The sequence below is a fragment of the Peromyscus maniculatus genome, chromosome 9 (genome assembly GCF_049852395.1).
Source record: "Peromyscus maniculatus bairdii isolate BWxNUB_F1_BW_parent chromosome 9, HU_Pman_BW_mat_3.1, whole genome shotgun sequence".
Lineage (NCBI taxonomy): Eukaryota > Metazoa > Chordata > Mammalia > Rodentia > Cricetidae > Peromyscus > Peromyscus maniculatus.
This window is the reverse complement of record NC_134860.1, coordinates 12176366-12190998: the sequence shown is the minus strand read 5'-3', so window position 1 is coordinate 12190998 and position 14633 is coordinate 12176366. Positions and strand designations below refer to the sequence as shown.

Here is a 14633-nt window from a genome sequence, read left to right as displayed (position 1 = left end):
CTTGCCCTCTACCCTCACAGAACTGATCGCTGACATTCAGCTGGGAGTGCACACACTGAGAGTAGTCCTCGCCACAGAGCAAAAAGAGGGCAGGAGCCACTGCAGGCACTGAGAGGTGGTACCCAGGCAAGCATTAGATGGGTGGAAAATAAGTAAGATGTGTGCATCATATTCTCCTTGCATTTTTCTTACTTTGTGACCTCAGTGATATGCACTGAGGGAACAAATACTTTCTGTGAAGACTGCAGCCTCAAAAGCTACTTCCCTCCCTGAAAAATTACTGTCTCTAGCCACAAGGTCTGAGACAAGCTACTCATCTATTTATTCAAAGAACTCAATGAGCTGTAAAGATTGACATTTAAACTATTAACACTATATTCTATTTGACAATGTTATTAAATATTAGGTCTGATTTATGGAAAGGCTTAATCGTTTGGCAATCCGGATCAGGACAGCATCACACAGACACTGGGTTATGTTGGATGTTACTTGGTGGAGTTGATTTAGCTAAAGAAAAAAATATTCCCACCAGCAACATTAAAGTCTGACTTCATGTGACATAGTTATTATCATATAAATTTGAACCACTTGCAAGCTCAATTCTGTATCTCAGAATTCCTGCAATTGATAATTTTAATAGTTTGGGAGCCAAAAAATAAAGCCACACATCTAAATAATCTTTTCTGTGACACATGGAAGGATGGATAAGATTTCAAAATGGAAGCTAGGCACATAGCTTACTAGTTTAGTATGCAAGTGGAAAGGAAATAAAAGTGTGTGTGTATGTAAAGTACAAACACATCAAGGGGTTGAAATGGCAGGGCTAGCCTGTGGCAACAGGCAACGCTGGCTGAGTGCCTGCTCCACCCTTCTCTGTGTAACATTGGGCAGTCACCCTTTCTTAGGCTAAAGTCCCATTTCTACATTTTGGAGACAATGGAAGTCAAGTGGACTATTTAGAATGTAAACAACAGTGTATGTAAGTCACTTGGCCCCATGTCTTGTGCTCAGAGAGTGTGCAATGGATTTCAAGGTGAGATTATACCAGGCTAGTACAAAACTTGGTTCTAGTACAATGCTGGAGAAGTTCTTATGTCACCTGAGATGGACTGGAAAGAACAAGAAAGACAGGGGACATGTTACTAGATGGTACAAAGACAGAGGAAGAGCCACTAGAGGTACCCAGGAGACCCTGCATCTGGACGGTGTGAGCTACTAGATGGTATAGGGCTGTGCTGGATAGTTTTATGTCAACTTGACTCAAGCTATAGTCCTCTGAGAGAAGGGAACCTCAATTAAGAAAATGCTTCCATAAGATGGAGCTGTAGGCAAGTCCATAGGACATTTTCTTAAATAGTGATTGATGAGGGAGGGCCCAGCACATTGTGGGTGGTGCCATCCCTGGGCTGGTGGTCCTTGGCTCTATAAGAAAGCAGGCTAAGCAAACAAGCCATGAGGAGCAATCCAGTAAGCAGTACCCCTCTATTGCCTCTGCATCAGCTCCTACCTCCAGTTTCCTGCCCTGTTGGAGTTTTTGTCCTGGAGTATAGGCCAAATAAACCCTTTCCTCCCCAAGTTAATTTTGTTTCATTGCAGTAATAGAAGCCCTAACTAAGACAAGGGTTAAAACATGAGCTGCTAGGTAGTGAATCGAGGATGAATTACTGAAGGTACTTATGAGCTCCTAGGTGGTAGGGCACTAGATAATGAGCCACTTAAGGAGCTTATGAACTATGGTGTATAGATAGATTGCAGCACTTTAGAAGTCCCCATGAACTTCTAGATGGTGTAGCCATCTAGATGATGAGTAACTAGCAGGGCCTATGAGCAAGGGAATGATAACACAATTCTATTATAAGCCAATAGTCATGAATTTCTTTGGTAAACTGATAGATAATAATTATTTTCGGCTTTAAAAGCCATATGGTCTCTATCAACTCTGCTAGATTAGCAGGATATAAGATATAAATGGAATGTAAATGAACGGGTGGAGACATTTTCTAGTAACATTTACAAAAAATATATATTTGGATTATAACCATATGGCACAGATTTGCCAATCTTTGATGAGTCTTTATGGTTTTTAAAATGTTTTCTTTAGTTTTGAGAATTTCATATATGTGGACAGTGAAATATGATCACTACTACCATTTCCTCCTCCCAGCTCTCTATATTCTCCACAATATGTCTCCCTCCCAACTTTACCTATCTTTTCCTCACAACCCACTCGGCTACAGCTGCCTATAAGTACGTGGGTCTGGGGCATTTCACTGGAACAAGGAAAACCTACTAGTGGCCACACCCTCAACAAACAGGGATCCTCCTCCCCCAGCAACCATCCACTGCCAATGGTTTCTCAGGAAGAGCTTTGTTCGGGAGTCCACCTATCCACCTATGCTGGAAGTTTTGCATGACAGCATGACAGATCCTGTGCAGACCAGCACAGATACTGTGAGATCACGACTGTGATAGTCTTGTCATGTCTAGAACCCAGCATGTCACAGCACTTGTCCCTATCCTCCAGGCCGTATGCTCTTTTCAAGGCCTCTTCTGTGATCTTCCCTGAGCCTTGGAGGTGGTGGTGGGATCACATGGAAAGTGAACTGTGGGTAGAATGCTGGGTACAGAAAGGCTTTTACACAGGGAGGAGTGGGTGGCTATGGTGGAAATCAGGAGGTGAAAAGCAGGTATAATTCAAAGGGAGGAGTTATGAAAAGCTGTATAGATGTCTACTATCATGCATCCCAAATCAAAGAAAATATAAGTTAGAGGATAGTAGAACACATGTGCAAAGAAGAGAGGGGGAAGAATGATGAGGACTAAGCATGGATGGCACAGTGGGAGAGGGGAGAGGAGGGGCTGGGAGATGGATTAGCCAAAACTAAGGATGCATGAAAAAGGCCCTAAGGAAACAAACTATTTAGTAAGCTAACTTCAAAATACAACCTAAAGCAGAATTTCAACAAAATTATCCTGCATGTGTGGCCAATGTTGACTACCCAGACTTCCTTTGGTCTGATAAGCATATGTGGTTGAGAAGAGTGAAGGCAGCCCCTCCCCCTCTTTCTGCCACACATCCTTCAGGACCACAAAGATTGCCTTCCAGGAGAAGGCTATGAAGACATAAGCCTGAAAATAAACCTGGACATGTTGCCCCTGCTTCTTCCATCAGAAAAACCTAAGGCTAGCAATCTGCTAACAGAGGGCAGGAACTATGGGCTTCGTTCACCTACTGCTGCTCCTATAGAAAGCAAACAAATGACTCATTCAGGAAGAATGCACTATTTATTGAGACATACCAGATGACTGGCAGTTTTGTAAGAAGTAAGTAATGTGCTCTCTTCATAAATAAACATTCCCTTTCTTTCCAGATTGCTCCTTGCTGTCTTCCTTGTGATCTAGGAAGTTCTGTGCTCCTCCTTGCCTGGGCAGTACCAGGCATGAGGCAGTAGAACTCAGCTGTGGGGTAACCCCTTTCCCAGTTCTGCTACTGTAGAAAAGGGATTGCTCCTTCCTAAGCAATATCGCACCTAAGTTGGTTTCAGGTCATTAAAAACTGCAGTACTTCCAAATAAAAAATAATAGCTTTCTCCAGCTTTGCCCAGACACTAAGATCCTTGACTTTAGCAGCAATCAGCTATTGGTCCATTATGGCATACTGTCTGGAAATGGAGCCAGAGTCACCAAAGAGCAACTGGAAATTTGAAGTGTGATTGTCCTTCTGAGGTTAGAGGCAGCTCCAGAAGAAGCCCCTTGGTAGGCATCTCTCAGCCTCTACAGGGCAATCTGCAGTGCACAAGAGCAAGCAGGTTCTTTCTGACTGGTGTTTGGAGAGGCTGTTCTCAGAACAGACATTAGACTGCAGCCCAGGTCTTCCTATTTGTCAATTTTCCTCATGGTGTATGGATTTAGAGCATGGACTGTACTTAGCGCATAACCATATGAAGTCTGGTCTACTGTAGCCTCGTGACCCATAACGTTGTTACCAAGCATGCAATCTTCATGCAGGTAGGGATGGCACCACCGATGAAGACAGAAAGCTTTTCCGTCCAGACCTTGCTTACAAACAGACGGAGGGGAGAGATCTGCTAGGGAATTTGAGCTCTTTTTCCAACTTAGAAAAAAAAATAGCATTCTTCATTTTCTGGCAATACTATAAACTCACTTTTATGACACTGTCTATGAAAGCCTGCATGCTTGTTCTGACAGACAATCCCCCCTTGGAGATTCAAATGCGGGAGCTGGGGGAGTGTTGTGACCCTAATGCCAGATTAGGGTTTATAAGATGATGTCAGAGTGTAATATAGATTAAAAAAGAATGAGGTATCATGAAGCAATGGGCTCCGATGAGGACCCTTTATTTGCATCCTTTACTGTTTGTTTTTATTTTATACTGCTTTACTCATGAGCAAACTATGAGCAATGGACTCGGGCTGACTAAGACTGAGGGGAGGCATCTCCCCAATGACCCATCTCCAGATTTGTCACCTCCCAGAGGTTTTCAGTGATATGTGTTGGCTTTCCCAACACCAAAGCAGGAAAGGGGCTGGCACATGTCTGGAGCCAGACTCTGCTTGAATTTATCTGGATTTATTCAGCAGAGTAGAAAGGTACATAGAATGATATTAATTATACACCTTGCTTTAGGAGATCTATTCATGGTTCTTGTTTATAATTGAATCATTTACTATTTATTATTCTGTGACATGAAAATATAAAAAAATAAAACCACTGCTATCCAACAGCTAACAGTGACCCTGACTTACTCCAACAATAAGTAACAACTTCTCTCTTACTTGCTTCCCATGTCTCCCATCTGCAGCAATTGCCATGGTGACTCTTGTATTTTATCACTACTTGGATGTGTATCTCAGAGTGCTTCATACATTTTTTAAAAGGGGTGATGATGCAAGTTATTTTCTATTAGTTGGCCCATATGAAATTGCCTATAATGCATTTTTGTTCGATATTATTCTGCTAAGATTCATCTACACCCTTCAAGGCAGCTGTAGCTCATCCATTTTATTGTGGATGTTTTTCTCCATCTTATTGGCTGTTTGGATTGTTTCCAGAGTTTGGGCTCTATAACCAGTGTTACCATGGCCTTCCCTGTCTCCAGGAGTTCGTGTGGACATTTATTTTCGGTGGATACCCAGGAGAGGAATTGCTGGGCCACAGGATACATGACATCTCATTCTATAACGGGATGGCAACCCTTTTCCAAAGGGCTGTACTGAGTGCAATCCCCCAACAGTTAAGCACCTGTTACTCTTCATCTTCTCTCGCACCTCTCATTTTGTACCAGGCTAATTGGTATAAAATGATATATCTTTATGATCTTAATTTGCATTTCATGAAACACTAACGACTTTAAGCATCTCTTCCTGTGATTATTGGCCATATATGTTGCCGCTCTGTGAATGCCTGTGTAAGACTTTGGACCATTTTTCACTACATTGATTGAGCTTTCCTTTTTGATTTGCAGAAGTCCATCATACATTACTGATGTTCATCATATCTGGGCATACATGTCGTCACTACTTCATCTTTAAAATGTCTCCTGATAAATAACTACCTTTTATTTCCTAAGAAGTAGTGTTTGTAGTGCTATTTCACTAAGTCTTTCTAAGACTCTCTGTGGATAGAGAATCAACTCTTTCCAAGATACAGAGACCAAAAGAAGGAACTCCAAGATCCTCGCTCAGGCCTCACATTCGAACAAAGGCAGCTAGTCAACCTTGTGTCCATTATTTCCAAGTGAAATAACCTGTCACCACAATACTGGAGAACCCAGAAGCTCAAGGCTGGAGCATCAAGTATAGCGCAGTATAAATTAAGAAGGCCTAATCTAGTAAGCATGATAATAGCACAGTTATGTAATATTTTATTATTCTGGTTAAATATAAAGACTTCAAAAACTACCATATATGTTACAGTCTTAAGTCCTTGCAAATAGGTGTGTAAGAATGTGTTCCCAGTTAGGATCCACCACACATTGAGATAATGAAACAGAAACCACCTTCTGCCAGAGCATACCAAGCTTCCCCACAGAGCGGAGGCCTCTCCTTTTTGATGTCCTAGGATTCTTCTGGGATGGAGCTGGAAGGTTTGAGGGTGGGCTATTCTCATGAAGAGCATAGTAATGTGACTTGGTGGCCACAGAAATGTGCCCAAGTTGAGTTCATATCCTTGGCACAATGCAGAAAGGCCGGACAGTTACTGAAGGACCAAGGTGAGGATTAAAGGAGCACATGATTTTGTGTGTTTGTGTGTGTGTTGGAGTGATGGTGGAATTCCTCAGGTAGGGAGAGGAGAGCGAGAAGGAAGAATAAGAGGTCCTGGTGAGGTTGCTGGGCAGAAAGACTGGAGTGTGGTCCTGGTGTCACTCATAGTTTAGATACCCCTCATAGTGACCTTAGGGACATGGCTGCCCATGCTAGGATTTCTGGACAGAAGGATGCCAATGGCACCAGCAGCATCACAAGACACCTGCATTTATCCCACCACTTTCCTCCCCATCAAGCTTTAAAAAACCACAGAACAGTGTATGGCAATGGATTTCAATTTTTAGTCTGGATCCCGATTAGACAAGGAGTCTGGACCTAACTGTAAGTGAGACTCTGTGTCTCTGAGATTCATCTGTTTGATGATATAGCAACTCTCAGTGCAGGTTACTGTAGGAACCAGGCTAAATAAAGGAGCAATGTCTACCAAGGTACTCAGGACAGTAACTGTCCTCATTAGATTTTACCGTTAGCTTGTCACAACCTAGTGTTATCTGGGAAGAGGGAACCTCAATTGAAGAATTGACCCCAACATATTGGCCTGTGAGGACATTTTCTTGGTTGGTAATTTAAATAGGAGGGTCCAGCCCACTGTGGATGGTGCCATCCCTAGGGAGGTGGGTCTGGGTTATATAATAAAACCGGCTGAGCATTTCAGGGAAAGCAAGCCAATAAGCAGCATTTCTCCATAGTTTCCACTTTCTCGTTCCTGCCTGCCTTCCCTCAAAGATGGACTGTAACCTGGAAACCTGAGATTGGAAAAAATAACCCTTCCTTTCCAAGTTGCTTTTGGCCATGGTGTTTATCACAACAAGAGAAGAGAACTAGCAGAGAATGATGGGTCCTATCTGACCTTCCGCTCTGGCTCTGGCCTCTTCCCTCTCCAGTACAGGCTCCATCCCAGAACCACTGTCCTTCCTTCCCACCATCCCCCAAACATATCTCTTCTCCATAGCACAGCCCAAAGATGTTCGCAGATCATCTTCCCCCACATGTGCTCTTCCCTAGGCTAGTATCCTGGTTGACCCGCCATGAGGACACCTGTCCTGAAGGTGCTCCTTGCTCCCTTGGGCTCTGCTTGTACCACGTGCTTTCCCCTGTCAGGGGAGGCTCCAGAGTACCACAAGATGAACAGCATATGTGGAGAGAAGCACGGGCTGTTTGAACCTGTCTGCTCTACCCTGACCAGCTTTCCTGCAGAAACTTAGATGGTATTTGCTCCACAGTCCCTCTGCTTTGACAGCTAAGAATGGGTATCAACATGACCAGTAAGAAGATAGATTTCCTACAAGCAGAAGCTTCTGGGAAGATGTCTCTGGTCTAAAGGATGACAAAATCCATGGCCCCTATCCCAGCACACATACCCTGATGCCGATTCTTGCCTACCTTCCTGATGCCTTCTGAAGGATTGGAGACACAGTTGTCAGCGCCTCCATTCTTGCTTATGGTCCGCCAGAGCTCAGCAAAAGTGCTATCCTGCTCCAGGGGATTGGTACCCTTGGCTCTGAAGTACTCATAGACAGCAGAATCCCGGACAGTGCCATACGACATCTCCAGTTGCTTGGACAGGTCCTGAAATGTCCTGAAAGGCAGAAAGGGAGTGACACATTGATACTTGCTTCATACTACACACCATAAGGAAAAAATGGGCCGCAAGCCCCTCCTGAGTTCTAAGCCCTGCACTGACCCATTAGCCACAGTTCTCATATCCAGCATCCAAATGTCTCAGTCCCTCAGCCTGGAGCCAGGCCTCCACATGCCACAGCCACGTTTCCTCACTAAGATCACCAGGCATTTAAAACCGGGTTACAGGTTGAGCTCAAGGTATAAAACGTAAGTAAGAAATGATTCCTGCCATCAGCAAGCTTTGAGTCTAGCTATAAAAATATATATCTATATCAAGGCATAAATTCACAGTATAATAGAGTCAGGGTGACACAAAACACCAGTTACTGAGGGTTTCTCCCCTGAGTGTCCAAACACCAGTTACTGAGGGTTTCTCCCCTGAGTGTCCAAAAGCTGAGCAGGTAAGATGGATGATGGGGATGGCTAGCCCTGACACTTGGGGTTACTGTGTCACAAACACTATGATGCTGAATCAATTAAGAGGTTCCCCTCTAAAACTTGCAGATATGCTAGAGTTCCAGCCAATTAATAATGATGCTTAGCACCTAGCAACCAATTTGATTATTAAGAAAGTAATGAATCATGGATTTTTACATGGATCTCCTGATATTTTTTTTTTAAGTGTTGAAAGGTATTTAGAAGATACTGATAGAATCCCTCTTCTCTCTCTTTGACTGGACTCCTGGAGTTCAGCCTGGTATTTGGCTGTGGATCTCTGCATCTGCTTCCATCAGTTATTGGATGAAGGCTCTATGATAACAGTTAGGGTATTCACCGATCTGATTACTGGGGTAAGCCAGTTCAGGTACCCTCTCCACTATTGCTAGTAGTCTAAGCTGGGGTCATCCTTGTGGATTCCTGGGAACTTCCCTAACACCCGGTTTCTCCCTATCCCCATGATGTCTCCTCTATCATGGTATCTCTTTCATTGTTCTCCCACTCCATCCCTGTTCCAGCTCAACCATCCCATTCCCTTATGTTCTCATCTATGAGCAAAGGGCATCAAGATCATGATGGAGAAACCTACAGAGACAACCAAACCAAACTAGTGGGAACTCATGAAATTTAGACCAACACCTGTGGAGCCTCCACGGGACTGGACTAGGCCCTCTGAATAAGCAAGACAGTTGTGTAGTTTGATATGCTTTGGGGGGGGGGCTGGCAGTAGGATCAGGATCCAACCCTGGTGCATGATCTGGCTTTTTGGAGCCCACTACCTATGGTGGGACACCTAGCACAGCCTTGAGGTAGGGGGAGAGGCTCAGACCTGCCTCTACTGAATGTACCAGGCTCTGCTGACTCCGCATGGGAGGCTTTGCCTTCTTGTAGGAGAGAATTGGGGGGGGGGGGTGCTTAGAGGGGGGAAGGATGGAGGCGTGGGGGGAGGGAAGAGGGGATTCTGTAATTGGTATATAAAAATGAATAAAAAATTCTTAATAGAACAAGAAGATGACTAAGCTGCAATACTTTTTGAGGGTCTGGGTTCATTTTACAGAGAAGAAGCAAGCAGGTCTGCAAGGCACATGTTAGAAGGCCAGAGTGTCTCAGGAAGTCCCTTCAGAAGCCTGAAAACAGACAACTAAGCTGGGCTCAGAGAAGAAGGCTTCTTTCCAAAAAAGAGAAATGCATATACTTGCTGACCTTCTGCTTTGTATGGGAGCAAACCCATCCTAAAGTGACAATGCCATTACGTTGAAAATGGGCTTCATACACCTCCCTAACTCTGCTATGCCTGCGTCACTCATGTTATCATACATGGAGCACCATGTCTGTTTTATAACAAAGTATGGACAATCTGCTACTTCTTTAGTGTGTGTGTGTGTGTGTGTGTGTGTGTGTGTGTGTGTGTGTGTGTGTGTGTAAACCTAGCAACACAGCACACTCTAGAGGGTCAGTTTAAACCCAAATGGTCACCTGACCCACTTGGAGATCCAATCACTGCTGCCACCCAGCACCACAAGAGAGAATCTTTTCATACATCACTAGCCCAGGAAGAGATCGAAACTCAACATTTAAAATACAGTTTCTAGTGTTCGTTATTTTCACACCATTAGAATATCAAAGACACTTTAGTTGAGCCACTGTTAAGTCAGGAATCCTCTGTAGTGAGGGCAGGAAGGATGGATTAGTACATACAGTACTCTTGTTGGCTATTTGAAAAGCTATGCCTACCATGACACTCAGAACGCCATATAGCAGGCCACTTTGTAAAATTTTTAAAAATCCTAATGGGAATCCAGGCTTTCTCTCCAGGGTCTGACCAGATCACTTTTTATTTATTTCTCTTCGGAAATTCTCAGTATCTCCTCTATCAACCCATACCATTACTTGCACGTCTCACCAAGTCTTCCCCCAGGAAGAGCCAACCCAACTGCCTTCTTTTGCTTTTCTATTGATATAATAAACAACACGATCAAAAGAAGGTTGGAAAGGAATGGGTTTATTTTATCTTACATCTTAAAGTCTAACATGAAGAGAAGTGAGGGCAGGAACCAGGAGGCAGGCACTGCAGCAGAGACCATGAGGAGTGCTGCTTACCAGCTTGCTCTCCATGGATTGCCGAGCTTACATTTTTGTACAGCCAAGGACCACCTGCCCTGGGGTAGAACCAGCCCAGTAGACTGAACCCTTCTACATCAATCACTGATCAAGGAAATCCCCCACTGCCTTACCCACAAGCAATCTGACGGGTGCATTTTCTCAGTTGAGTGTCTGCCTTCCCAAATCTTCCAAACTTGTGTCAGTCTGACAAAACACTAACCAGCACACAGCCAATCTTGCCAGGCTGATCTGTACAAGTTCTGCCTTCTGGCCATCTCCAGTGGTTTGCCCTATCCCTACTTAGCACCATTACCAACCTGAAATAAGCAATGTCACCCCTTTTCATCTAAGCTACCAGGCTATGCCTCTCCCTTTATCTCTGTCATGTACCTGTGGACTTGTACAAATAAAGCCATCCTCACCCCAGTTCTCCCTATGCTCTTTCCACAGCTTGAAGACTATCAGAGCTGTAGTATCTCACTGGTATTTTAGGGAGCAACACTCCAGAGCAAGGACAAGCTATAGCTCTGGAATCCAGCTGCCTGTGTTGTTTCCAGACCCCACATCACTAATAGGATGGGCTTGGGCAAGTTCACCAATATCTTTGTGCCTCAGTTTCCAAATCTTAAGATGAGGGCTAGAAGCTGAGCCAGTAGCAGTGGGTTCTTACTGAGGATTAAGTGGAATTCGTGCTCAGGTCAAAGAGTAGAACCTGATGGGGTCAGTGCACAAGAGGTGGAGGTCATGATTCTGAGCTAGCATTCTACACATGGTCCCCCCCACCCCGGCCGGATGTAAGAATTTGGAGGTCTGGAGCTGAAGCAGTTCCATCACTACTCCATGGCCCTGGGCCCAGAGCTGACAGCAGTCTACACAGCAAGCGCACGCGGGCCAGCAGTATAGAGCAGTTCCCTCCTGCTGTGGTGCCACACTCTGTAGCAATCCCTGGGTCCTTGCTATGTGGCCCAGAAACAGAGCTCAGGATTCATTTCAATACATTGCAGATGAAAGGAAACATAAAATAACAAATTTGATGAAGAAATCTTTCTAATTATTGTTCATTATTTATATCTAATTGAAGCAAGATGTTCCTTTGCTTGAAGGGCCCCAAGGGTTGTAACTCTGCCGTAATTTGCCTGTAATGAAAGGAGGGGAAATCTTCTTTTTGCTACATTCTTTTTTATTTTTCTCATGGTAATACAAACAAACACAGGCTTTGATGAATGGGAAACATCAGGATGAATTACACAGTTGAGTCTAAATACTGAACTACTCTAAATTACTGCAGTCTCCACAAGTATGGAATGAATGCATAACTTCCAGGGAGCTCTGATCTCCTGTTTTATCCCCACATTTGAAATTGAGATTTCCTCCGTCCTGTGTATTTATTCATGATGGTGCTCCTGGCCAGAGGCTCGGGGAACATCCGCGATGACAAGCAGGCAGCCTGAATGTTAATGGCTCAATCTCCCTTTCTCATCCAGCATAGCTATTGTTCCCTCTTCCCTAGGCATCACCTCCATCCTGTGAAGCTTCACCTTCTGGCTCATGGCCGATCTATCACCTCCTACAGCCACAAGTTTGGATACAGAGATCTCCCCAATCACAGATGCACACTCTCTCAACAAAGAATTCCAAGATCACTTGCATGCCTGTCACACATCAGGTCTAGCCATCGTGTTTCTGAGTGTCTGAGCCTAAAAGGGCTCGAAGAGGTGGGTCCCCCTAAGGACACACCAAAACTATCATCTCCATGGGCAGGCTTGCTCTTGTCAGAGAACAGAGTTTTAGAAAAGGTACACAGGGAAGGATAATGGAGAACAAGGACAGCCAGTCACCGTGGCTGCCAAGCCAGCACTGGCAATCAGCAAAAGACAGATGTTGAAGGCAAAGAGGAAACCCATCCAAAAAAAAAAAAAGTCAAGGAGTTTCACCAGGAGAGGGCTACACTTGCAGCACACACAGCTAAACTATTCTGAAGTCGCCCTTTTCAGTAAGAAGTGACCACACGCACCCAGGCACTTACATTATAAGACAGATGGAGGGCATGCCCACTCATCATAGGTCAGATTTCTGTCAATCAAGTGTGTACCAGGCACCTTGACAAAGTCACTGAACCAGATAGTGCCCCAAACAGTTCCGAGATGTCTAATAGATCAAGCAGAGTGACAAATAAAACAGGAGATGAATAGTGAGGATCTCCCAGAGGTTTACAACAGGACATACATGAGCAGCTGACCAAACATTGGAAGTGGGGGTGAAATGCAGTTACAAATGGGGCATCCCTGAACAACCAGGAGCGGAGCTACTAAATTGTGAGCCAGACGCAAGAAAGGGTTCCCTAAAGAAGCATTTAGCTCAATCATGTAGCCCGGGTGGAGGCAGCCAAGGAAGAAGGAATGAGGAGGGCGATTTAGGAAGAGAAGTTACCTATGCAGGCCCTGATAGGTGAGAGCGAACACAGTTCACCTGGAATACACACCACAGAGCGATTCTAGTCAGCAGGCAGAGAGCTTTGGAAAGCTGGTGGCTCTGGATGTGATCCCATCTCGGAAAATCCCAGTCATTTGATGCACCCCAGCAGTCTCCTTGGCATTATGGGAAATGAAAATTCTTGATCCTCACCCCAGATCTAAGAATTCAACAACTCGTGGGCTGGTGCTAGTCATCTGTGTTTCACAGCTGTTCAAGTGACTCCAGTGAATTAAGTTCTAGAAACATGGACCAGAGCAACACATTTAATAGCTGGGGTCTTAGCTTTCAGAAGTCAGCCCTGTTTCACAAGGTGGATGAATATTAATGATCACAGGCAGACATCCAGCACATAGTCAATGTTCAGCACATGTCTGCTCTTCTGTTAGGCTGCCAACAAGTAGCCCCAGTGTTTGAACCATTGTGCCCACATGGCAGAGGTAGAGGTGATATGTTGCTACATTTTACATTCTAAAAGACTGGAATTTTTGCTGGACCTCACAGTGGAGTTAATGCTATACCTCAATGTCACTTAAGACTTGGCTTGATATCCTGCAGTAAGCACAGCCTATTTGTTTACCCTGTCTTTGAGAGAACAATGTAACAGCCAACCGTACTTGCCTTGGATTTGCCATGTATTAAGGTGATACAGCCTAAGTTAATGCAGAGTTTTAATCTCAAATTATGGACTCTTCCATGCCTCTGATTCAGAGCAGTCGGTAGGGGGTAAGCATTTGCAGAAAACAGCCAACAGGTCAAGAGTAACCTTATACAACAAATATCCACACACAAGTACTAGAAGCAGCTTAGAGACATTGCTGGATAGGAAGGACGTTTGCAGTACTGTTTGTTAGCTGAGTCAGTTAGTGTCAGTTGGGGTTAGAAACTTAGTCTCTTACAAAACTCTGTTAAACTTTTCTGTAAAGTATCCCTCATGTCTTCCCAATGTGATGCTGTCTGTGCTGTTCAATAAATACAAAGCAAAGCCTTTCGTTAGACACACAGGCAATAGGAACAGACACAATTCATACATCAGACACAGACTACAGACTAGTAAATTACTACAAACTCCAGACTGATGGAAGTCACGGGGAGAAAAGTAGAGAATTCAAACTTAGGCTCACTCTCAATCAAATTCATGCAAGGGGAAGTGTTAAAAGCATCTTTCCTCAAACACCGACACATTTGGGAGCCTCTGAGGTTGTATTTAATGTATTTACCCAATACCAGGTAGTAGCTAGGATGGTCATACTGCAAGCAAGAAAGCATGGGGAGGAAGCACACATCAACTTTCAGGATCACAGCATCAATGCCTGGCTCTTCATTCGTCCATGTATCTCCCAAGGAAAATAGCCCATAGTCCAATTTATTTCTAGCTCCCTACCAAGGAACAGACAAACCCTTCCTATTACCACCTAAACGGTCACCTTATCAGTAGTGCCTGGTCCAGGGATGCAGGATACCTAATGGGATGGTCTAAGGGATATCTGAACATAAATGAAACATGAAGACACCAAAACTCTAATTTGCTTTGTGAACAAAATGGCTTCTACTTCAAAAGGCCACCCTAGAAAAGTAGAAAGCCTAGGGCAAAGAATTACTTGGGAGAAATGGCTTCTAACACATCATACCTGGGCTCTTTGGATCTTAGTCAGGTGAAGAGCCAGAGTGCAAGCATGTACATCTTATGGCTTTCCAGCACCTCTGCTC

General features: G+C 44.2%; 1 protein-coding gene across 2 annotated transcripts in view; it reads right to left on the bottom strand.

Annotated features, from left to right (window-relative positions):
- Grid1 (glutamate ionotropic receptor delta type subunit 1) overlaps nt 1–14633 on the bottom strand; it is a 721704-nt gene that overhangs the window by 43974 nt on the left and 663097 nt on the right. For both annotated transcript variants that reach the window (XM_015995614.3, XM_006976687.4), the window contains exon 13: nt 7671–7866. In XM_015995614.3, coding sequence (XP_015851100.1) covers nt 7671–7866 — 196 coding nt within the window. The remainder of the gene's footprint in view (nt 1–7670; nt 7867–14633) is intronic.